Consider the following 24,135-nt stretch of genomic DNA (forward strand, 5'->3'; position numbering starts at 1 on the left):
TATCCTCTGTTCCCATAAAAGAGGTCGTGGCCCCCTTCAAAATGTGACCTTGGGTGGCCCCAATCCAGAAACCCCCAGCCAGGGAAGAAATATGGGAAACCAAGGGCCGTGGGATGAGGTTAATAGTGAAATTATGCTGTGGAATTTTGATTTTTAGCTGAGCTGGGACTTGCAACCCTCCCCAGGCTCAAGCAGTGTTTGCACCTCCCTTTTCCACTGGAACTGATTCATAAAAACCCAGGAACACACAACGTGTGGAACAACTTAATCCTCCCAAACACTCGTCTGGTGCCACAAACTTAGAGCTGAGCCTAAAAATAGCCCTGTTGCCTGTTGGAGGTGTAGTCCTGACTGTTTGCCGACTGTGGATGAGGTCTTGGGATCCAAAAATAGCTCCTTAATCCCACACCAGCACAAGCAGGGGCTTTTCCTTCAACAGATGCTTTTTGGAGCAGCTCAGGCCGAGCCCCCAAATTCCTTTTAATGCCCACTCTTGGAAGGGATGGGATGGGAGATACTGTTCCCTCTCATCATCCTCAGAAGCTCGTGCCTTTCCTTGTGTTAATCCACCCAGATTCCTCCTATTTTTTTTTTCCATGGGATGACATAAGGTGTAAAAACCACTTTCAGGAGTTTTTTTTTGTTTTTCCTGCGAAATGATTCAGCCCCCAAATCTCTCCTGTCCCAGCTGCCAGGCTGCTCCAGCCCTTCCCTCTTGAACTTCTTCCAGCTCTTGAATTCAACTAAACAATATTGGATGTTCCAGGCAGCCTTTTCCCCTCCAATCCTACGGGAAGTGTCCTCCTGACTCACCTGCTCCTTCTCCCTGGCAGTGGATTGGCCCATTCTGGTGTCTTTTTGCTGCTGGTGTTTTGCTCTAAGGGGTTAATGCTGCTTTTTTTTCCCCATTGATTTTGTTTTTCCTGCCTGCCTGGATATTTTGAAGCTCAAAGCCTGGGTACTGAAAATTGTGCAGTGGGAATCCTGTGGGATGGGATAAGGGAGTGGTGGGAACAGGAATGCACTCACTGGGGATTTAATTTTGTGTGTGTTCCCAGCAAAGTTCCAGGCTCTGTCCTTCCTGCATTTTGAATTAATTGGTGAAGGACCTGGGTGCTTCCAGCTGTGCACTTGGAATATTTATCAGGGAATTAGGGGGTCTGTGCCCCATTCACAGAATGGTTTGGGTTGAAAGGGACCTTAAAGTTCACCTTGTTCCACCCCTGCCATGGACAGGGACACCTTCCATAGCCCAGGTTGCTCCAAACCCCATCCAACCTGTTCTTGGACAATTCCAGGGAATGGTGTAGCCTTCCCAGGCTTCTCAGCTCCTCCCTTCATCCAGGATGTGATAATTTCCCCAGCAGCAATAGGGAAACTTCTGGAGAACACAATTATACTTCTCTCCTTGCCCTGGTGATTTCAGCCTGGTCACACCCACCTCCATCCCAGCACGTTTTCCTTCCCTATTTTTTTTTTCTTCTCAGTGATTTTGCTCTCCAAGTGGATGTAAAACACCACTGGGATATTTTATTTTCTGGGAAAATGTCAACCCAGGTCCAGAAATGTCTTCCAGCTCCCACTGCTGTGTCTTTCACCCAGGAAGGACAACGTGGAGAAATAGGGTCTGTCCTGAACCTACGGATTTCCTTGGGCCTTGTTAAGGGGAATTTTAATCATAAATTCATCTTTTAATACTTTGATTTGGGAGGGAGCAGAGCTACCAGGGCAGTGGCTGTGCTGGAGACCTGCTCATCCTGCTGCAGCTGCCCTGGGAAGCAGCACCTGGAATGGGGCAGAAAGATGGAGCATCCTGTGGGAGAAGGGAGCGAAGGACTGCTGGGTTGACAGTGATTTTTGGGAAGAAACTGTTCCCTTGTGGCCTGTGTTTGGTGCTGCCCCATCTAAACATGGAAACAGAGAACTAGAAGGTGGCTCTGGGCATGTCTTGTTGTGATGTCCTCTCTCCCACCTTTCATTCCCACTGGCAGGAAGCAAGACCCCTCTCCCAGAGGTTGCTCCGTGCCCTTCCCGTGGAAGGATTGGGACCTAAATGGAGGTTGGGATTATTTTTGCCTCGTGCAGTGGATGGTTTGGAGGCTTTTCCCATGTTCCTGCCATGCAGAGCTCTGGAGCACAGTCCATATTCCAGGTTTTGTGTGGGGCAGGACAGCGGGAAGCATCCTGGGGATCCCACTGTGGAGTCAGTGGGAGCCTCTGAGCTGGTGGACATGGCCAACATCTCCTTCTGGAGCTCTCACCAGGCAGGAGAATTCCATCAGCCAGCTGTGGGAATGCAGATATTTCCCGAAAATCAGTAACCTGGGTAGAGTTGGGTTGAGTAGTTGCTTCACAGAAGGTTCTCCTTCCCATAAAGGACTCCCGGGATTCACCATCCTCGAAGCACTTGATGCAAGGACACTTTGAGTCAAACCTGAGCACCTTTATTTTGGGTGAGACACAGAAGGTCTGGCAGAAAGTTATTTTGATGGATGTCGTTGGGAGCCTTTGCCATTCCAGGTCTGCCTGTGCCTGGAAGGATTTGTTGAGTCACTGGCTCTGGAATATTTCAACCAGGAGCACAAAGCGCCGCCGGCTTTGTTTTCTTTCCCACCTGAGCTCCCAGCAACCTGACAAGTGACCCTACAAAAATTGGGCCACTGGTAGCATTCCCTGGAAAAGCACAGTGGTGTCTGACAGCAAGGTGGCATTTTCCAGGTTATTTAGTGGAAGGATGGTGTTTAGGATAAGGGCAGGGATGGAGATGGAGCTCTTACAATGCCATGGTGGTTGAGGGGTGTCTCTGACTCGGGTTTTAGGTGGTACCTGGGACTCTTAGAACAGAATCATGGAATCATTAAGGTTGGAAAAGCCCTCCAAGATCATGGAGTCCAACCTGTGACTGATCCCCACCTTGTCACCCAGCCCAGAGCACTGAGTGCCATGTCCAGTTGTTCCTTGGACACCTCCAGGGGTGGGGACTCCACCACCTCCCAGGGCATCCCCTTCCAATGTTTAACAACCCTTTCCATGAAGAAACTCGTGCTAGAGAGCACTGGTGCCTTCTCCCACCCCAGCAGCATCTTCTCCAGAGTTTTCCTGGCTTGTGACTCTTGGAAATGACAGAGGCACCTTTCCTTTTCTTTCCTCTCTGGCTCCAGGTGGCACAAGCTGCACTCCAAGGCCGGGAAGAAGGAGAAGGAGCGGGGTGAGATCCTGGTGAGCATCCAGTTCACACGGAACAACCTCACGGCCAGCATGTTCGACCTGTCCATGAAGGACAAACCACGGTCACCCTTCGGGAAGCTGAAGGACAAGGTGACAGGCAAGAAGAAATACGACCTGGAGTCGGCCTCTGCCATCATCCCCAGCAGCCTGGGCGGCCTGGACGTGGAGGATGACTACGAAATGGGGGGCAAGAAGGCCAAAGTCAAGGGCTTTTTCCTGAAGAACAAGCTGCGCAAGTCGTCCCTGACGCAATCCAACACTTCCCTGGGATCCGACAGCACCATCTCCTCTGCCAGCCTGAGCTTGGCAGCAAATGTTCCTGAGGTAACCAAATCCCCGAGCAGACACAGCAGTCTGTCCATGGAGCGCTCTGGTAAGAGGATCATGGATAATCCCTCCCCCTTTTTTTTTTTCCCCCCACTCTTTTTTTTCCCTTTGTAAAGGACTGTTGAGACTTTCTTGCAAATCTGTTAACTAATTACTGACCTAATCATGGAATCGTAGGAATGTGGGGTTATTTGGGTTGGAAAAGCCCTCTGAGGTTGTCAAGTCCAGCACTACCAAGGCCACCACTGACCCATGTCCCCAGGTGCCACATCCACAGGGATTTTAAATCCCTCCAGGGATGAGGACTCCACCACTGCCCTGGGCAGCTGTGCCAGGGCTGGACAACCATGATGAAATTTTCCCCAATATCCAACCTGACCCTTCCCTGGCACAACTTGAGGCCCTCTCCTCCTATCCCTTGTTCCCTGGGAGCAGAGCCCGACCCCCCCCCCGGCTCCCCCCTCCTGTCAGGGAGTTGCAGAGAGCCAGAAGGTCCCCCCTGAGCCTCCTTTTCTCCAGGCTGAGAATCAGTGTCCTGCAAAAACCCTCTGAGATCTTCTGCCTTCTGCCTCTGTGCTCGGCAGAACGGGGAGAAACATCCAAGATTTTGCTTTTCCGTGCCTGGCTCACGTTGATGCTCCCTGTCCTTCCCGCAGCGCCACGAGCTCCCGGGGTACGAGGGTTCCTCAGGGCTGTCTCTTCTCACCCCTCAAAGCAGGTCCCTGACACTGGAAGGCCCCAGGAGAGGGCTGGGGGAAGCTGCTGCTGCCCTGCACTGGGTCACTGGTCTAACGAGCCGCCTCCGGCTTGGAGGCAAAGCCGGAGCAGTGCCCAGTTCCCGGTGATTAAAACAATCCGAGCTCTTGGCGCCCGGAGAGCGGCGATTTCCAAACAAAAAAGGCCCTTGTAGGGAATTAATTCTCGCCGTCCCTTGAAAACGAAATATGTAATTAGGTGGTTTAATTGGCTGGCCACAGCCAATTCCCGGATGGGGTGGGAGATGCCGGGGGGTTTCTGCTGGATGACGTTCCCACATGTTGTGTCCGTGTCTGGAGAGCGAGTCGAGACACTGCTCTGATCCCATCATCCTTGGCATGAACCTTCCATCTAATGCCAGTTCCCGTGGCAGGGGCTTGGAACTAGATAATCTGTAAGGTGTTTTCCAACCCAAACCATTCCATGATCCTATGAAGGAAACATCTCCAGCCAGGAGGGGAGAGCAGCTGGTTGTCACCTCAATCCAGGCAGTCCTTGTCTCTGGGTCCTCCACGATTTTTAACCCCAAAAGTCTGCAGTATCCACAAGGTCGTAGAATCATGGAATTGTTAAGGTTGGAAAAGACCTTTAAGATCCTCAAGTCCAACCCTCAGGGCAGTTGAGAGGGAGATGAAGGCACTGGATTCTCCTGGCTTGTCATACCTGGCTGGCTGGAGCAGAGCTCAGGGCCTTGTCATCTCCTAATCATGCAAACTCCAAAGTCACACAGAAGCATTAAACCCTCTAAGTAGTTTCTGGGGAGTTTCTTGCATCTATTATCCATCTCAGATCCTCTCAGATCCTCTCAGACAAGGGGCTTATGTTACAGAGTCTCCTCTCTGGGTCCTGCAGTGGGAGGTGATGTGCTCAGGGAAAATATTGTGTGTCCTGTATCCCCACTTAGTTGTATCCCGGGCTCTGCATTTCAAATTTAATTATAATCCAGTGGAGCCCAGGAGCTGGGGTGACTTCAAGGCTCTCTTTAGTGTTTGCAGGTAGGAGATAACACTGCTTGTCACGTCCTCACCTCTGTTTTGTGCTCAATCTCCCCCCCCCAGTGAAAGACTATTTGCCGTCTCCCAAGCTGACCCACAAGAGAGCGTTCAGCGACGACGTCTCCCAGGTCAGCCCGGTCCTGGAGCCCAAAGCGATCCAAAGCCTGAAGCCAAAGAACGATCCCGTGTCCCGTTCTTCCCTCTGCATCAACGGGAGCCACGTTTACGGCGACGAGCCCGCCCCGAAGAGCCCCGCGCCGGTGCCGCCCGGCTCTGCCCCGCTGCCCGTGCCCGCCGTGCCCAGGAGGCAGGACGAGGGGTTCAGCTTCGCCCCGCTCCATCCCGACCCCCACGAGGCGCCCTGGGGGGTCGGCGGCTTCGAGAGGCCTCAGCAGAGGGACGAGCCGAGGTTCATCCCGTCTCCTCCCAGCTTAGCCCTGCAGGAAGAGCTCAAGGTCTCCACGAAGGCCGTCACCCTCAGCAACCACCTGGGCAGGGCCAGGATGGAGGAGAGCAGCCGCCTGGAGAACAAGCCCACCCAAGCCGCGGCACCCGTGGGCTTCTCCTCCGACAAACAGCCCGAGGAGGCGAGGAAGGAAGAGAAGAAACCAAAAGGCGGCTTCTTCCACCACGGGGGCAACCGGAGCGAGGCGGGGAGCAAAGGCCAGGGGGAGAAAGTGGGACCCTCCGTCCAGGCCGCGGCGGCGGGAGACGAGAGGAGTAAGAGCAGCGGCTGGTTTGGTTCAAAGGAGCCCAAAGATTCCCCTCAGAAACCCAGGTCAGTGGAAAAGGGGGTGTGGAGATATCCAGGCTGTTGATTCCTGCCCCAAATTCCCGTCTTCAGAGGCTGGGAAACGCTCCCGGGATTGGCGGAGCGCCGGCCCCGCTGCTCGGGCGAGGCCACAGCAGGGAAGAGGCTTCCTTGGTCTTAAATGTCTCAAAGGGAAGGGGATTTTTCCTGGATTTTCTCCTGGCTTCTGCCACAGCCCAACTCTGTTTATCCTTGTGGGATGTGTTTTCCACTCAGGGAGGGAGGGATCCCCTTCATGGAGAGGTTTCCCTCTGCAGGGTGAGGCTCAGGGTGTGGTCACACCAGGTGTTTCTGTGGCCTTGAAATAAAGGATCATTATCCTTTAATTAGCTGAAAAGGCTTCCCTGGAAGCCAGTGTGGGATGTGGGATATCATGACATGTAATCACATTATTTTTATTAACCTCCCACCCCTTCTGCGTGGTCTGGTCACTTTGATAACTTGAGATATTATTAATAGTCCCAAAGTCACTAATCCCAACCCTGCTCTTTCCTCTTCCCATTCCACCCAGCCTTCCCTTCTTATGAATCTCTAACTGTTCTCGCTTTCTGTGATGATTCATCCCCCCAAATCCTCAGCCCTGCCTTTGTGGCACACAAAGGGTGATGTTTGTGCTGTTTCTGTGAGGAATTTATCACTTGTGTCCATCCCTGGAGCCCCCAGGAGCTGAGCTGGGAGTCCAGAGGGGTTTTTTCTGACTGTTTTTAACCCATTTCCTCCCTTTCCCTCAGGAAATGGGTTCAAAACAGCCAGAAAAAAATAACCAGGAGTCGAGAGCTGGTTGAATCTACAAGGTTGATTCATTATAGGGATTTTCTAATCTGGGCTGACTTTAACCTAATTTACTGAGCAGAAGGATTTGAATTCAGTCTAAGCCTCCTTTAATGAGGAGGCCACTCGTGGTTTATTCCACCTAAAGAGGCTCCCACATGGGTTAAACCTTTTAGAGGGATGAGCACATCCCTCAGCCTGGCTTCAGGACAGGGGCAACTCCTGAAATTCCTCCTCCAGAATTCCTGCTCTCCTCACCCCACACAAAGCTTTGAGGCTCCACGGGCAGAGCTGGGGAAACTGAGGCAGGTGGGAGCTGCTCCCCTGGGTCAGGAATATCCCATCTCACAGGCCTGAGGCTCTTTCCCCCCAAAAGTGTCATGGGAGAGGGAAGGTTGGCACAAAGGGGTGGGAAGGACCAGGCAGGATGTGAGAGCTCCATCCTCAAGCTGCTCCAGCAGCGGGAGAGACAAGTGGGAGATCCTTGGACTGCCATGGCTGCATTCCTATGGATGGGTCTGTCATTCCCCATCCCTGGAAGTGTCCAAGGCCAGGTTGGACGGGGCTTGGAGCAACCTGGGCTAGTGGGAGGTGTCCCTGGTTGGAACAAAGTGATCTTTATGGTCCCTTCCTACCCAAACCATGCTGTGATTCCATGATTCCTAGGACACTTGAAACCCTGGTAGGGATTTGGTGCCATATCCCAGTGCCAGATTTGTGGATGAGCCTAAAGGAAATACTTATGGTCTCTGAATCCTGTCATTGAGGAAGGACAGACTATTCCCTCTCAGGATTGTTCTTTTAATTTTTCCATCTAATTTTGGGACAATAAACCTGCTCTTTAAGTCCTAGAATAAAAAAAATCAAGCCATAAAAATCCTGCTGTATCCAGGCAGGGATTCCACAAGCTGCCTGAGCACTGTGAGCATGGGATGGGATGGGAAAGGATGGGATGGAACGGGATGGGAGCTGCCCTCTGCATCTCCCTCTGGAGCCTTTTCCTTGGAAAGTGGGTGAGAAACCAGTGGGTTTCCTCCTGCTGGGAAGTTCTGGGAAGGAGGCAGGTGTGTTCCAACCTGATTCAGGAGCTGTGCCTGTCCCACTCCCCTTGGACACAACTGATTTCAAGGCCGGGATGTCTCAATTCCAGTTGGAATTTGGTTCCTGGAACATCCAACCCAGCAGATAATCACAAAGCTGCCCTTAAACTCTGCTGGTTTCTAACAATCCCTGCCTTTCCTAAAATGCTGGACACATTCCCACCGTTACTCCTTTCCCAGAGAGTTTTCACTCCATGGTTTTTGGGGTTTTTTTAAATCCACTTCAGTGCTCTCACAGTTTAATTTCAAGCTCAGCCGAAGCCGAGCTTTGCTGGGAGTCATTTTGCCGAGGATCCCGTCTGTCTGACAAGGAAAAACTTGGATGAGCCATGTGACAGCAGCTCCTCTGGCTGGGATTCTCTCTCCCAGAAATAGGAATGGCTTCGGAGCGGCGCAGGATGGAGGGAACAAATTCCCAGGAGCCCCCTTTTTTGGGGCGTTTAGAAACGTCTGAGTGGGTTTTAGCTGCAGTTTGCAATTGAAAATGGGAATTAATGAGCTTAAACTGGAGCGGGGGGTGGTTTAAAGTGGCTGTTGGGAGAAGTGTCTAATGGAGGATGGGGAAGCGCTGGAGCTGCCTGGCTGGGAAGGGGGTTTCTCCCTCCCAGCATCCAGGGATTTGGGAGTGGGATAGATGAGAACCTTTGGGAAGCATTACAAGGTGGCAAGTGGTGGCAGGTGGTGCCTGAGTCTGATTTGATGCAGAAGTGGCCTTTTCATCATCCCAGGGGGATGATGTGTCTCCATCCTGGTGCTTCATTTTTCCTGGCCATTAATTACGAGGTCATTACTTCTCCTAATTATACAGAACTCTGGTTTTGAGTCAGCTCAAAGCTGTCAAAGAGCTTGTTAGGTCTTGGTGGCTTCCCACTGCCAGAGGGCAGGGTTAGGTGGGATATTGGGAAGAAATTCCTGTCTGTGAGGGTGGGGAGGCCCTGGCCCAGGTTGGGCAGAGAAGCTGTGGCTGCCCCTGGATCCCTGGAAGTGTCCAAGGCCAGGTTGGAGCAATGTGGGCTAGTGGAAGGTGTCCCTGCCCATGACAGGGGTGGGACTGGATGGGCTTTAAGGTCCTTCCAGCCCAAACCATTCCATGATTCTGTGATCTGTGGGGGTTCTGTGAATGCCCATCTGCAGCTGGAGGAGCTGTTCAGGTTCCAGTGTAACTTGTAGACCTGAAGATGGATTAACCTTTGTCCTGGAGAGAACCAGCCTCTGAACGAAGCAGTTTGACATCTTTGACTTTGACCTGCAGAAAGGACTTTTCCCCTCCTGCTCTCCTGATTCTGGAAATTCAGCTTTGTGGCTCCTGTCAGCAGCATCTCCTCACCTTCAGGCCCACCACAGAGAGGTCAAGATTCCCCTGGAGCTGAACGTGGCGTGAGAGCATCAAAATCAGTCACTTTTGCAAGACCGAAAACCTCAACCTGTAATTAGTTAAGAAGGTCTGTAATTAGAAGGATGGTTCCAGCTGAGGTTTAAAACTCTGCCTGCAGCTAAGACCAGCTTGGCACAGCTCGCCTTTAAACACTTGCTCTTGCAAAACACACCCTTTCTAAAATAAGGAGCTGCTGACTTTGGGCTGGGTTGAACTTCAGCTTCACAAAAAGGTTTTTTTTGTTCTGTTTTTGGGGGAGTTTTGCTGAGCCATCAGCACATGAGCCGGAGCTGCAAACCCATCTGGGGAGAGAACGAAGACTTTTCAGCCTTCAGCTGTTATTTACATGTGTTTTTCCTTGATTCTTGACAGGGGAGCAGCTCCCTGGCTTTGCTAATCCATGTGGGCTTTGATACTGGGTTGAATGGGAGCAGTAGGAAGGTGGTGTTTGCTCTTTGGAGGCTGAATAAAAGGCTGTTTGGGGTTTGTTGTTTTTAAGGTTGAGTGGTCAAGGGTTGTAGTGTAAGGAAGAAGCTCAGCAGGTTTATTTGAGGCAAAGCCTGGGGCTAAAACAATCAGTTGGAGTGTTTTTCAGGCTTTCCTACAATGTTATCAGAGCTCTGCAGGTCCTGCTTCCTGTGCTGTGTGTGAATCCCCATGATAAAAAAGGGGCTCCATCTTGGCCTTGGCAGTAGGAAAAGAGAGAAACTGTGCTCTGTCTTGTAAAAATAGTTGCATTAGTCCCATTTTCAGGTTAAAACCCCTTCCCTCTTTGCTGCTTTCGTGTGGGGAAGATGTAAAATCCCTCCCCCACCTCCTCTGTCAGTCCCCTTCCCAGAGTCCATCCCCTTGGATCCAGCAGTGAGGCCAAATATTGACTCGAATTCCTCACTGTTTCTCATGTTGTCCTAAAAAATACATTTCCTAAATGCTGGAGATGGGGAGAAGGTTTGGAGTGGTTGGAGCAGGACAGGCTGGCAGCGTTGGGATTAAACACAGACGAGTGGGACAACCCCCATTAATGGGGAATTCCAGAGCAGAACCTGGGAAGCTGCAGAGTTTGATGAAGAGGAAGATGAAGGCCATGATGTGAGACCCAGGATGTGGTGGATAACAGTGGATGAATCCATGTGGGAGCCATCAGGATCATACCTCTGGCCCAGGTCTTGCATCCAGGAGAGCTGCAATGCCTGCATTGGATCAGTCGTAGGGGTGGAGCTGGGATCAGTGTGAGGAGCCTGGAAATGGCTCTTAAAATGCTTCTACCTCCCTTTTTCCTGCTGAGCCTGCCTTTCCCAGGGATGGACACGGAGCAGGATGGTGAGTCGGATCCAAAGCTGGCACCAGCTCAGCCCTGATGACACAAAAAATGCTTTGTAGCTGTCCAGGTAAAGCACAGCCCCACTCCCCCACTCCTGAAAGTGGGAATGGGGGTTGGAAATTTGCATCTGGGCTCCTACTACCCAGATTCCTTTCAATTATTTTTTTATTCCCCTGGTTTTGGGAGCAAATGCTTATAAAGGAGGATTTGTCCATTTTAATCAGGATGATGGACAGGTGAGGCCCAAGGGCAAAGTAAAGTGGTTATTGCACAGATAATTGTTGTAGATTATTTATTAGGGATACATCCAGTTCTTTCACCCCCAGAATTCCTATTTAAAAGCAGCATTTGCTTATATTTCCTGACTCATTCCCTCTTGGGTTCCCACCCTGCACAAAAAAGTCCCGGAGTGCCGTACCCATCTCTTCCCAGCCCCTTTCTGCACCAATCCTGTTGTGCCAGCCCTTCTCCTGCCGGTGGGAGGAAATTCCTGATCCCTGCCAGGCTTTGAAGCTGCTGCAGGAGCCTCCAGCACCCCTGAAAATACGGAAAAACGGGGCAAAAAGCAGGTTGTGAGCGGGAGGGTTGCGGTGCATCCCTGGACCTCCTAGGAGGGATTTTCCACTTGAGCTTCAGCACAGCTCTTCCCCTCGGCACATTCCGGGTGGATTTCTCCCTGCCCTCCCCAAACTCCGGCTTTTCCAGCGCATGTGCTGTTTTATCTGCACGGTGCAGAGTCACCCACCCTCCTGCAGACGGGCTGGGGCTGGTGCTCTGTCACTGCAGAGCTGGGGCGCTGCCCTGAGCCTGAAATCCAGGCTAGGATCCACAGGGAAAATTCTCCCTGCATTGAACAAGCTGTTTCCACTAGACTTTTTTCTTTTTTTTTCCATCAGGGGGTTGCTCAGCAATATTTTATTCCTTTTTTTTTTTTTTTCCCCTATTGCTGGGAGGCTAAAACTCGTCTGGGTAGTGCTGCCAAACAAATAAGTGAGGGCAGAAAGGTACCCGCTATTTATTTTGGCTGGCAGAGCCTTGTGCTGGGAATGGGAGGAGGAGGAGAAGGAAAAAGGAGGAGGAGGAGGGTGAGTCAGCGTTTCAGTGCTGCAAAGAGCTTCCACCAGGCTGCTGCAAGCGGAGGTTTCCCTCTAGAGGAATCCGCCGTCCTCCGCTCCTCCTTTCACTGAGCACTTCCAGCATCAGGGAGAACGGGAAAAGGGGCTTTTTTAGGGGATGGATTATTCGTGGGGAGAGAGGTTTTCTGCCAGTGCCGGGCTGGTCACCAAGACAGAGGTGTTTGTGCCAAGGAAAGGGGTGGAACGGTGACAGTGCAACTTGAAAACTCGGGGGAAAGTCACAGATTCTGAGGAAACGGCCCCAAGTTGCACCAGGGGAGGTTTAGGTTGGATATTAGGGAAAATTCCTTCATGGAAAGGGTGGTCAGGCATTGTCACAGCTGCCCAGGGAAGTGGTGGAGTCCCCATCCCTGGAGGGATTTAAAATCCCTGTGGATGTGGCATTTGGGGACATGGGTCAGTGGTGGCCTTGGCAGTGCTGGGGGAATGGTTGGACTGGATGATCTTAAGGGGCTTTTCCAACCTAAAGGATTCCATGGTTCTTCTGCCTGGAATTTGCAGCTGAGAGGGGCTTGTGCAGCCCCTGAGCAAACCCTGGTGGGTCCCAGCAGGAATGGGGACAGGAAAAATCCCTTTTGTAGATGTTGTGAGCTCACTCAGGACAGAAAGGAAAATTCCATAGGGGGATTTTAGAGCAGGAAAACCGGAATCTGACAAGAAAAGGTGAATTTAAGTTCTGTGTTTATATATTTAGACATTGTCATCAAGTCCAGCACGGCATGAGCCTCATCATGACTTTACAAGGGCCTGGAGTGACAGGAATGGCTTCCCACTGTCAGAGGACAGGGTTAGGTGGGATATGGGGAAGGAATTTTTCCCTGTGAGGGTGGGGAGGCCCTGTCCCAGGTTGGGCAGAGAAGCTGTGGCTGCCCCTGGATCCCTGGAAGTGTCCAAGGCCAGGTTGGAGCAACCTGGGCTAGTGGAAGGTGTCCCTGCCCATGGGCAGGGGGTTTGAACTGGATGATCTTTAAGATCTCATCCAACTCCAACCATTCCATGATTCTGTGATGACTTGGGGAATGAAGACAGGATCATCTGGGGTGGGTTTGAAGAGACCTTGAGGCTGTTTCTCCACCTGTGCAGATGCAGTTTGGGGTGAGGGGCTGCTGTGGCATCAACCACCCCCTGAGGAAGGAGCTTCAGCCACTCAGCCTTCTGGCAGCTCTGAAGGTCGTTAGCGGGGAGTGCTCATTAGGAGCCTGCAGCTGATTAATGCTCTGGAGCCATTTAGAGCTGGAGCCCAGCAGAGCTGGATCCGGCCTTGGATGCTCTTACTCAGCATTAAGAGCCACAAATCATGGATCTTAATCTGGACCAAACCATGGAAGCAAGTGCCAGCAAGGAGCAGGACGAGCAGAGGGAGGGCAGTGGGGTGTGACATTGCACCACCCCGACATCGTGGTGGTCCGGCTTGGAGTTTGACACCTTCCCTTTCCAGCTGGAAAGGAAAATTTGCCATGTTTTGCCCTGTTAAAACCCACTTGTGGATGTTGTGAGCTCCCTTGGGTGATGAGCAGCTGTGCTTCTCTTCTGGGAGGCTTAAACATGATGGCGATTAGGGAAAAAGGTGCAACCACACGCTGATTCCCGGGTTGGGAATGCCGGGAGACGTTGGCTTCCAAGCAGAGACCGGCTCCTCGTCTCTCTGGGGTGGTTTGTGCCTAAAGGTCCATCAGCTTCTCCCATCACTTCTCCTGGGGACCTGTGCACACCTGTGAAGAGCTGGGCTGCTCACGGTGGTTCCTCCACCCTGGTCCGACCAGGAGAGGACACGGAGACCCGTCGGAGCACGGCCGGGCTGTTTGGGGACCGGGATGGGCACGGCCACCACTGCTTAGTGACAGCAGGAGAGGGCACCCACGAGCTGTCTCTGCCCACAACTGAGCTGCAGGTTTGAGTACAAATGAGGGGTTTGAGCCACCTTGTGTCCCTGGATTCCTAATTCTGCTCAGTGGTGTCCGGCACGGTGTCCGGTGGCTGCTGGAGCTGAGCCTGTCACTCCCGGCCGCTTCCTGTCCGTGTTTTTTCTACCAAAAAACTGGGATGAGGGGATTTTGGTGCCACTGATGGCATAAATAAGCACCTTTCCAAGGGTGATGCATGAGGGGGGCTCTGAAGCTGCCAGGAGTGGGGAGAAGTGGGGCCATGTGGTTGGGGCATCACTCGTGGTCCGAGGGGCGCTGCCGGCTGTCGCCCTTCCTGCTTTAAAACCAGCTGGCTGCACCAGCCCACAGTGTCAGCTTTTGCCTCAAGATGGCATTTTTGTGCTTTAAAACGTGCCCAAGGTGTTTTGTGCATCCTCGATAACAGGAAAAGAGTTGTCCAAGTAACTTTGTTTTTGCTTGATTTTGTGTTTGATCTTCTGGTGATTCCTGCGATCCCTTCCAGCAGCTCGGGAGGGAAATCCCGAGCTGTGACCCCAGGGCTGGACAGACCCTGTGGATTGTGGCAAAGTAATTCATTTATTCATTCCTTGTTAAACTTTGATGTGCCCAGTGCTGGCTGATCCATGTCTGTATTTCTCCCAAACCAAAAGTGGGAGCTCTGAAACTTGTGGCCATAATCCCAGTGGATCAGTTCTGGTGCTGAGTGCCCCTATCCTGGGGATGGGAATGCTCCTTCCAAGGGTGAATCAAGGGGATGGGGGCTCAGGAGGAGGGAGAGTGGCAGCTGGAGCACCGGTTGGGGTGTGGAGTGTTCACACCACACACTTTGGGATGTGAAAACCATTGAGCCTGGTGAGGGTTCCTTGGGGGTGGTGATGCACATTCCTGGAGTTGTTCCCAAAGGAAGATCAATGAAATTCCAAAGAAAGGTCAGTGTAGTCCCTCTTGAAAGGGCAGCAAAGAACTGGCCTCCTCCATGGGACTGACAGTCTGAATTCAGGATGTGCTGAATCCATTCCTCCTCCTTGGGGTTCCCTGTGGTGGGGGTTCCAGGCATCTTGGGATCTGAGGCCAGAAGTGACATGACAAAGGGCATGTGGGAGGCTGGGCAGAGTCCAGAATGGAGCCAGGGTCACATCCTGCTCCTTCCTGCCTGGCTCTTGTTCCTTGGCCACCTGGAGCTGTGCTCCCCCCCATCCTGTGCAAGAGGGAGCTCTGTGTCTGCTGCCAGCCTGGTAGTGTTGGCAAACCAAGTCATGAGGGACTGGGGTAAGCTGGGAAAGACTCCTGTGTGCCTTTACTGGTTCAAGCAATCCCAATCCAAGAGCCCAGCCCGGCTCCTCCTGCACAACCTGCCCTTGGTTGGGGCACCAGCGTCGGGACCAAAATCTGAGCCGAGTCCTTGGGCTGCAGGAGGTGGGAAAAACCTCTCGGGCTCCTGGGCTTGCTGAGGCAGAGAGGGGAACGTGGAGAACTGTTCTAGGAGAAGGGCTGCCCTTTCCTTTGTGTCGTGCATGCCCTTTCCACGCCTTGACTCCATAATCATTGCTCTGCCTAACAAGAGCCGAGAATGTGTTTGGTCATTGCATTGCTTGGACCGAAGCGTTTGTGGTGTGTGTGGTGTGTGCTCACAGCTCTGTCACAGCATTAACCAGGAGGACTGTTTTGTCTTCCCTCCACAGCCTGGAAGTGTCTCCTCAGGTAGAAACCAGCTCAGATGCTCCTTCTCATTTTCCTCCCTGCTCCCCCGCCCCGTTTCCTCCTGCCCATCTCGCTCGCATGCCAAGCTCTAACCTCCCTCCCGCTACTGGAGACAGTCAGGCCGGATGCTTGTCCCCCACCAACCCATTCCTCAACTCCCTGCAGAGCAATCCCTTCTTTGAGGACCTCCTCGCTGACCAGGTACTAAATTCTCCTTCACCTACTCACTTTTTCTCTAGTTTCCCGTGTGGGCCGCATGCTTCACCAGAGGTCGCTGGGAGCTTTTATTCCTCTGAGGATTGCAGTCCCTCTGCCTCCCTAAGGCACACAGACCCAGAGAGGGAGTCTCCAGCCAAAAGCATTGGTGTCCCCGTTCCTGAAACCACTCCCCCATCACAAGGAGACCTTCCTCCTCCGGACACCGAACCCGCCGTCCCTCTGCCGCTCTCGGAGTGGGACGATACCTTCGATGCCTTTGCCACCAGCAGGCTCAAACCAGAAGGGAAGAAGGAAAACTTCTTTGCTTCCCTGGCAGCAGAGGGCATGGCTTTCATCGACGATGCCGATGCTGCCAGCCCAACGGAGAGAGCAGCCAAACCAGCCCACGAGAAGGGCACACAAGGATTCGAAAAGGCCGATTCCCAAATGGGCGGTGAAATACCTGCGGCTCTTCGGTCTTGGACAAATTTCTCCAGTTTAGATGTGGGGGCCAACTTGGTGAGCACGACCCAGGAGGCCACGGTGATAGAGGACGTGCTGAGCCCCGTGTCTGCAGGGTCCATGGGGAGGAGGAGGAAGAGCAGCACGCCCATGGTTTGGACAGCCGCGTTTGCGTCGGGAAACTCCGCGGAAAAAGAGGCTTCGACAGCACTGACCACTGGAAGTAGCACCAGGGAGGGAGGAGACAGTGATGAGGAGGAATCCTCTAGTGCAGGGACAAATGGCTGGATGACCATAGCCACCGAAACTGCTCCTGAGCCCTCGGAGAGCACCCAAAGCGTGGCTGAGGAGCGCGTGGGTCAGGACAGCGTGTTCGGCCCACGACCCGCCTTCCTCAGCGACGGCGCCTTCGAAGCCAACAACGCATCCCGTGCCACCGCCTGCGTGCTGCCCAGGAGCACCTTCCCCCCCGAGCTCACCCCCGAAACCCTGCCAGGCAGCAGCGTGGTGGCCATGCCCCCGCGGGTGCTGGCGGAGGTGGCAGCACGGCCGCTCCCTGCCCCTCCCGAGCTGGGGACGGAGCTCCAGGGCGCTGGGAATGGGGAGGACACGTTCGACATCCGGACATCGGTGTACCGGCTCCAGGCCAGCATGAGGCTGGAGGCCAGTGAAAGCCTTGTAAAGCTCAGCTCTGACATCCGTGAGAGGCACGTCGTCCTCTCCCCGTGGACAGGGACCCACGAGCGGGAGGAGATCGCAGCTGGCTTGGCAGTGCCACCCCCAAAACCTCCCCGGTGGTTCGCAGCTGCCGGCATTGGAGGGGATGGGGAGGAGGAGGAGGAGGCTCGTGGCCCACAGCGAGGCAGTGAGGAGCGAGGGGAAGACACCGAGCGCCCAAAAGCAGATGCGGAGTTGCCAAGGAGCCGTGTGAGCAGCGAGCCCTCTGTCCCGGCATCTCCCAGCCCGCCTGCCCTGGGAGTGGACATCGCCGAAGCCGGGAGGGAGTTTCTGGTCTCCAAGGATGCCGAATGTGTGGACTCAGCAGAGAGAGCCAGCGAGCTGGGAAAAGGGGACGCCTCTCTGGGGGAAGACCCATCGGAGATGAACGAGACGGATGCAGCTGAGCAGTTCGAGACTTGCACATCCAAGTTCTCCCTGGACGGATCAGGCCAGTCGGGAGCTGAGCAGAGCTGGAGCCAGCCCCGTTTGTCCCCTCAGACGGGGCCCACAGACAGTGCCAAGTGGGAGATGGCCTCTGCACAGGAGCCGTTCCCTGAGGAGCTCAGTGTTTCAGGACTAAACCCACCTTCCAAGCTAGACCTGGGCCAGCCGGAAACGTTCTGGACGGCTCTGGAAGAGCAGGAGGCAGCTGCTCATCCCGCTGGTCTCAGCCCAAGGTTAGCACGTGGGGAGAGCCCACCCCGGCCGCAGCCGGCATGGGATGATGGTGAGGGGCAAGAGGGACACCAGCCTGAGCCTTGTGCCCCCATGGCAGTGGCCAGCCCTCCTGAGGAGGCAGAGCAGGGCAGACCCCCCTGCAGCGAGCCCGAGGGGCCGTGGCACTCGGCAGACAGCAGGATAGACTTCAAGAAGGCGGATTTCTGGAAGCCAGACAGGGCGGAGGAGAGGCACAAGCAGGAAGCTCCATCCCTGAAAAACCCCTTTACTCTGGCCCTCAGCCCCAACTCCCCAAGCAACCCCTTCGTGGAGACACCCCCAGACCACCCCCTCCCTGCTCAAGCTGTGCTGCCCGAAAAGCTTGACCAGGGCGACTTCAGCTTCGCCAGCCTCCACGAGGAAGCCCTCGGGCAAGGCTTCCAGCCCACTAACCCCGCCGGGCACCCGCTCGTGCAGCCTCCCTTCCCGCATGCCAGCCAGCCCTTGGCCTTCTCCACCCCTTTCCTCGTGGCTGCCACTAACCCCGAGCAGTTTGGTTTCCCCTCCCCTGCCGTGTTCCCCGCGAGCCGCGGGGTCCCCGCCGCCTCCAGCCGCGCAGCCGCCCAGCCCTGCCCTTTGCCGCAGCCCGGGGACACACAGGCTTCAGCGCTCGTGGTTTTGCCCAGGGAGACACAGCCAGCTGAGAAGCCCCTTTTCCAGCAGACGACCAGGTGAGCTACTCCGGGGAAGGCGAAGGGTGTGTTAGTTTTGGTGGAGGTGAGCCCCGACTCCCTTCCTGCTCTTATAAGAGGACCCCGGCGCGGTGTCGGCAGCTCCCTGTGTGTTGCTGCAGGTCCTCTTCCCTCACCTTCCCGTGGTCCCAGAGGGTCCAGCCTGAACTGCTTGAAGCCTTGGCTTTCTGGGATCACGGAATGGCCACTGGTGTCCTGTGTTTTCCCTAATGAGGGCAAATGATTTGAGGCATCCACGACCCACCCCAGCTGGAAATTCAGCCACTGCACCCGCGTTTCCCTCAGTGCTAGTTTTGGCTCCATCATCTTCCCCGTGCTTGCAAAAATAAATGCCTTCTCCATGTCTGCCAGGAGAGCTCCTGGCCGTCCATGCTCTCCTGAGTTCCCTCATGGCATGTGCACAGCTGCTGCCCCTTCCCTTTCCATTCATTCAGCTTTGGTTCCTTTCCTTTGGAATGCCCAGCAGGTACTAAAAAAAAACTTCTTCTCTCCATAGCCAAAAAAAAAAAAGAGGGTAGTTTCACCAGGGCAAAATTCTCCCCTCCCTCCTGCCGAGATGCCCGTTGGTTATGAGGCAAGTGGGATTTAGCCTTGAGGATAACGGGAATGGGAAGGGGGATCCATGGTGGAAAGAAGGGGATGTTCCTCCTCCCAGGCCAGCTGTGGGCTTGTAGAAGCCATGAAGTAAAGATGGTGAGTTTTGGGCATGGAGCCTTGCTCTGTGTCCTTCAGTTCATCAAGTTTTCCTGGTTCCCTCCCCTGCTCTGCCTGGGCAGGAGAAGGTTGTCCTGGGCTCTGTCTGCCCAAGGATCAAGCTCTTATGGTGATTTACTCAGCTCTAGCAGGGATTTACTTGATCAACCTTGCTGATCATGAGGCAAATGGAGCTTCACGGGGGCACTGAAATGGTAAAATCCCACCTGGCCCAAGAACTATGTTGGTCACAGCCCTGGGGAGAGAAAGGGGAGAAGGCTGGGCCAGCAAAACTGAGCTGAGCTCCAGCCCTTCTTCATGGGATCCTTCCTTGGCTTGAGGGCGGATTTGAGGAGCAAAATGATCTCAGGAGCAAGAGCTGGGGCTGTTGGCTGATATTTTTTCTTATTACTTAGTTCAGACCCTCAAATCATTTTTAATTGCATTATTCATCCCACAGCAGGTAACCTTGTTCAAAATTTGCAGGGATGGGATACAGAAACCTGCTGACCCTTGGCATGTTTCATGGAAAGAGAAGTGTCCTGCTGTCCCAAAGGGTAAAATGAGGCAGTGAGGGAAGTACAAGACTCTCTGTGTCAATAGGACGAGCTCGTGGTCATCTTCAAGCTTGGTTGTGCATCCATCCAAGGCCTGGCTGGCTCCTGGGATGGAAGTGGGCTTGGATCTGAGGGCTGGTCGTCCTATCAGTGCTGGTTTCTGTCGTGACACACAGCTGAGAAGTCCTGGAACTTCTCTGCTCCGATTCCTGCTGTGATTGAAGAGCCTTTGAAGAGTTTCCATGTGTCTCTGGAAAGCTTTGAGGTTCTGCAGTGCTTCATAAGATTGGGGAGAAGTGGTGATTGTCATGGGGTGAAGAGAGGAAAGCTGGAAGGGACCTTTTCTGGGTCCCCATGGCCATGCTTCCCTTTCCCAGAATCATCCCTTGTTAGGATGGCACATGGACAAGAAAAGCTATGGCAGAAAAAAAGTGGAAGGAAAAAGGGAAGACTTCAACCTTAGAACAGGCATTAAGGCTTGGCTTTAGGGACACTTTTTGGGACAGAAGTGTCCTTTTTGTTCCATCAGGTGAAGGAGGAGCTGGTACCTGGTGTGGATTGTTGAGAGTCTGTTGTGCTGGGGTTGTGTGTCCTCCTCAGGAGAGCTGGAAACCGGGTGTGGGGTCCCATGTCCCCTTCCCAAGTGGCCAGAGGGCTCTGCTGGTCATCTTGTGTGGCCACTGGGGTAGGGTGGGTGCTCAGAGCATCAGGTGTGACACTCAGGTGTGTGGAGGGTCCTTGTCGCTTTAAGAAGGGTGGGGTGGTGCCTTCACTGCTGGGAAGGTGACTTTGGTCACATCCCTGGGACAGGTGGGACCTCAGGGACAGTGACTGTCCTTCAGGGACTCCGCTGCCTTGGAGGGGTGCAGCAGTTGTGCAGCTCCTCACCCATCCCTCAGGAACTCAGGTGTGTGACTGTTCCAGCGTGCCATGGTGCTGGCAGGTGACAGGACTGGGGACATCACAGGTGCCAGGGTGATGTTGGCACACGCTGCTTTGTGCCTTCCTCGTGTCAGGGGTGCAGCACAACCATCATCTGCTGAAAATGAGGCTTCAGGTTAAATCACGTGCCAGTGTCTGTGATTTAAATGCAGTCCTTGTAGAGCCCTTGGAGCTTGGAGAATGGCCTGGCACATCCATGGATAGACCTGGGAGATCTCATCCCGAGTTCAGTCATTCCCTTTCATCCTGGAGACCCTTTTCTCCATGGAGATCTGGCCCTCAGGTGTTGTGTGCTGCTCCACAGCAGATCGATTCCCTTGGATTTGTCCTTTCTTGTCTTGTTCCCTGTGAGAAGCATTTTAATGGGGTGATAAAGACTTGATTTCAGAGGGATTTTTGTCACTGTGCTCAGCAGTGACCTTGGGAGCGTCGGTGAAGCTGTGACACAGCAAGGCTGGCTCAGAGGGGGGGACAGAGCTGGGCCACTGTCACCCTGAGAGGTTTCACCCTGACCTGTTAAGCTCCACCTTGGACTTGGGTCCACTCAGTGTGAGGAATTAGTTCTCTCAAGTTCACGTTCATCAGCCAGCAGATGGAAGCAGATCCAGCTTCTTGGAGGATCCATCAGAACTTCAGACCTGGCTGTGAGGTGTGAAACAGCCTCTGCTCCCCTGGAAGGACCTGGTGCCAACCATCCTGGGGCAGGTGCAAGGATGCCTCCAGCTTCTGGACCTTCTCAGAGTGACCAGTGGAGGGGGCAGAGCCCTGCACACACAACCCCCTGAACAGGAAAGAGTGGGATTGTGATTTATTTTTAAAAATACCTTTTCCAGCTCTGCAGAAATGACTGTTCCCACTGTCTGTGGGCCTGTGACCAGACTTGCAGTGGGGAATGTCCCCTGCTTTCAAAATGCATCCAAACTATCCCACTGGCATCCCAAGGCAGGATTTCATTCTGTAGAGTTATTCCAGTTTGGTCCCAAGGTTTGGGCACCTGTGGTGTCCCTGCCCTGGCTGTGGGGGTGCACCAGGTGATGGTGACATTTGGGGCTGCTTATGTTCTGGTCTGGCTGTGATAAGGAGTCCTGGTGGCTCCCCCAGTGTTCTCCTCACAACTGCTGGACCGTTTGTGGCCTGGTGGTGACAGCTCTGGTGGTGCAGGGTTTGATCCCCAGTGGGGAGCTTTTGAGGCAACTTCTCCAAGCCCTGACTGAGGTCCATGGATCCCTCTTCATCCTTGCAAGCTGCCCAGGAACCCTGGGCTCTGTCCACATGCTCTGACAGCTCTGACAAGAGATCATAGAATCACAGAGTATCCTGAGCTGGAAGGGACCCACCAGGATCATCCAGTCCAACTCTTGGCCCTGCACAGACACCCCAACAATCCCATCCTGTCCCTGAGAGTGTCGTCCAAACCCTCCTGGAGCTCTGGCAGCCTTGGGGCTGTGCCCACTGCCCTGGGGAGCCTGGGCAGTGCCCAACCAGCCTCTGGGGGAAGAACCTTTTCCTGAGATCCAACCTGACCCTGCCCTGACACACCTCAGGCTGTTCCCTCAGTTCCCTGGTCACCAGAGGGAAGAGATCAGTGCTGCCCCTCCACTTCCCCTCATTAAGGAAGCTGATCCTTTGGCTTGTTGGAGCTGCTCAGTGGCTACCAGTGCTGTCCTGTCCTAACACGTGGATGGCAGGAGGCATCACAGTGGTTGAAGAGAACTTCAGACCATCAGCACGACAGGGAGGCAGTTTGGGACATCCTGATCCCACCACCATGGACAAGACACAAGGACACCAAGCCCGTTTGGACACGCAGCAGTTGGGATTGTCACTCTTTTGCAGGGTGGCTGCTGCACCCCATGAGAGCAGAGGCTTTGCAGAGTTCCTGGGTAGATGTTTGGATCTTTCCATCCCAGGAATGGTGCCCAGGTTTGCCTGTTCCTTGGATCTTTCCATCCCAGGAATGGTGCCCAGGTTTGCCTGTTCCTTGGATCTTTCCATCCCAGGAATGGTGCCCAGGTGTGCCTGTTCCTTGGATCTTTCCATCCCAGGAATGGTGCCCAGGTGTGCCTGTTCCTTGGATCTTTCCCTGCCAGGAATGGTGCCCAGGTTTGCCTGTTCCTTGGATCTTTCCATCCTGAGGATAGTGCCCAGGTGTGCCTGTTCCTTGGATCTTTCCCTCCCAGAGATGGTGCCCAGGTGTGCCTGTTCCTTGGATCTTTCCATCCCAGGAATGGTGCCCAGGTTTGCCTGTTCCTTGGATCTTTCCATCCTGAGGATAGTGCCCAGGTGTGCCTGTTCCTTGGATCTTTCCCTCCCAGAGATGGTGCCCAGGTGTGCCTGTTCCTTGGATCTTTCCATCCCAGGAATGGTGCCCAGGTTTGCCTGTTCCTTGGATCTTTCCATCCCAAGGATGGTGCCCAGGTTTGCCTGTTCCTTGGATCTTTCCATCCCAGGGATGGTGCCCTGTTCCTTGCAGGAAGGTAGAATCAGGTCACTTCTCTTTCCATCCTGCTGAAAAGCAAACGGACTTTGTTTAAGCCCAGAAAAAAACCTTTTGGGTGAAGAGTGAGGCAAAAATAAATGAAAATGTTAATTCCCCCTTAACTGACTTCTCACTCTCTGTTTTGGCCCAGTGGAGAGGGACAAATTCTGTGGTGGCTTCCAGGCAGGAGGAGCCCAACTCTTGGGCTGGAGCATCACTGAAGCATCAGTGGTGACCCCCCACTCTAATTTTGGGGGCTGCTGGACAAAAAAATGCCCTTCTGGGCATCCTCTGATCACACTGCACCTGGGTTTGATCTTCCCATGGGCACCAACACCCAGCAGGCTGTGGGAGTTTTGACCCACAGCATTCCCAGTGTGGAGTGAGCACGGTGTGGACGCAGGGCCTGGTCTGTGTCTCAGCCAAACACGTGTCCTGGGGCTCCTGTTCTCCTCTCTGGGTGGAAATGGCTCCATGGGCTGCCTGCTCCACAGGGCGCTGCCTCTCCTCACTCTCTCCTCGGAGCAGGAGAGCTTTGGGCAACACAGCCACAGGATTTAGGTGTGTCCAAAGTTTCCAAGTGGGTTCCATCCCTGTAAAATCCACAGGGAGGGGCAGCAGTGTCGCTCCCCAGCTCGGGAGGGTGTTATAACTGCCCCACCTTGTTCTCCCCAGTCCCCACCCGGTGAAGCCCATCAGCGCCGCGGTGCAGGAGGTCTCTGCTGAGAAGAAGCAGCAGCACAGGTCCAGCCTGACCTCAGCACTGAGCAATGGCCTGGAGAAGCTGAGGACAGTCACCACGAGCAGCGTCCAGCCCGTGGCCCCGACCTCCCACCCGGAGAAAACGGACTCCAAGAAGTTAAAGGTAGGAACCCTCCGCCTCAGAGGTGAGAGCTGCGCCCACACCTGCTCCAGGTGTCCCACAGCCGGGGGCACAGGGGCAAAGAACTGGTGTTGGAGGAGGTAGAACAGGGTCCTGCCACAGGGTGAGTAATAATCCTGGATCCTGGTAGCTCAGGATGGATGTCAGACTGCCACCAACCTCCCTTCCTCCGTGACCTGGTCTCTGGACCTTCTCACCCTGTCGTTGTTCTCCCATTGCTTGCTTTGGTTTGGGTTTTTTTATTGTGCAGTGTGTGAGTGAATCCCTGGTTATAGAACCATGGAATGGTTTGGGTTGTAATGAACCTAAAAGACCATCTTGTTCCAACCCCCTGCCATGGGCAGGGACACCTTCCACTAGACCAGGACAACCCTGCTGCACCCTT

General features: G+C 53.9%; 1 protein-coding gene across 40 annotated transcripts in view; it reads left to right on the plus strand.

Moving 5' to 3' along the window:
- The window catches only part of RAB11FIP5 (RAB11 family interacting protein 5), a 41,484-nt gene that overhangs the window by 12,179 nt on the left and 5,170 nt on the right, over positions 1-24,135 (plus strand). For 39 of the 40 annotated variants that reach the window (XR_007906397.1, XR_007906401.1, XR_007906405.1 and 36 more), the window contains exons 2-5: positions 3,162-3,601; positions 5,370-6,084; positions 15,647-18,175; positions 23,543-23,732. Coding sequence is in view for 1 of the 40 variants with exons in the window: in XM_051798156.1 (XP_051654116.1) it covers positions 3,162-3,601; positions 5,370-6,084; positions 15,647-18,175; positions 23,543-23,732 (3,874 nt within the window). In the remaining 39 variants the exon portion in view is untranslated. The remainder of the gene's footprint in view (positions 1-3,161; positions 3,602-5,369; positions 6,085-15,646; positions 18,176-23,542; positions 23,733-24,135) is intronic. The other variant, XR_007906418.1, reaches the window with a different exon arrangement.

This window comes from Manacus candei, unplaced genomic scaffold (assembly GCF_025592945.1).
Source record: "Manacus candei isolate 608988 ecotype Guabito, Panama unplaced genomic scaffold, ASM2559294v1 h1tg000048l, whole genome shotgun sequence".
Classification (NCBI taxonomy): Eukaryota; Metazoa; Chordata; class Aves; order Passeriformes; family Pipridae; genus Manacus; species Manacus candei.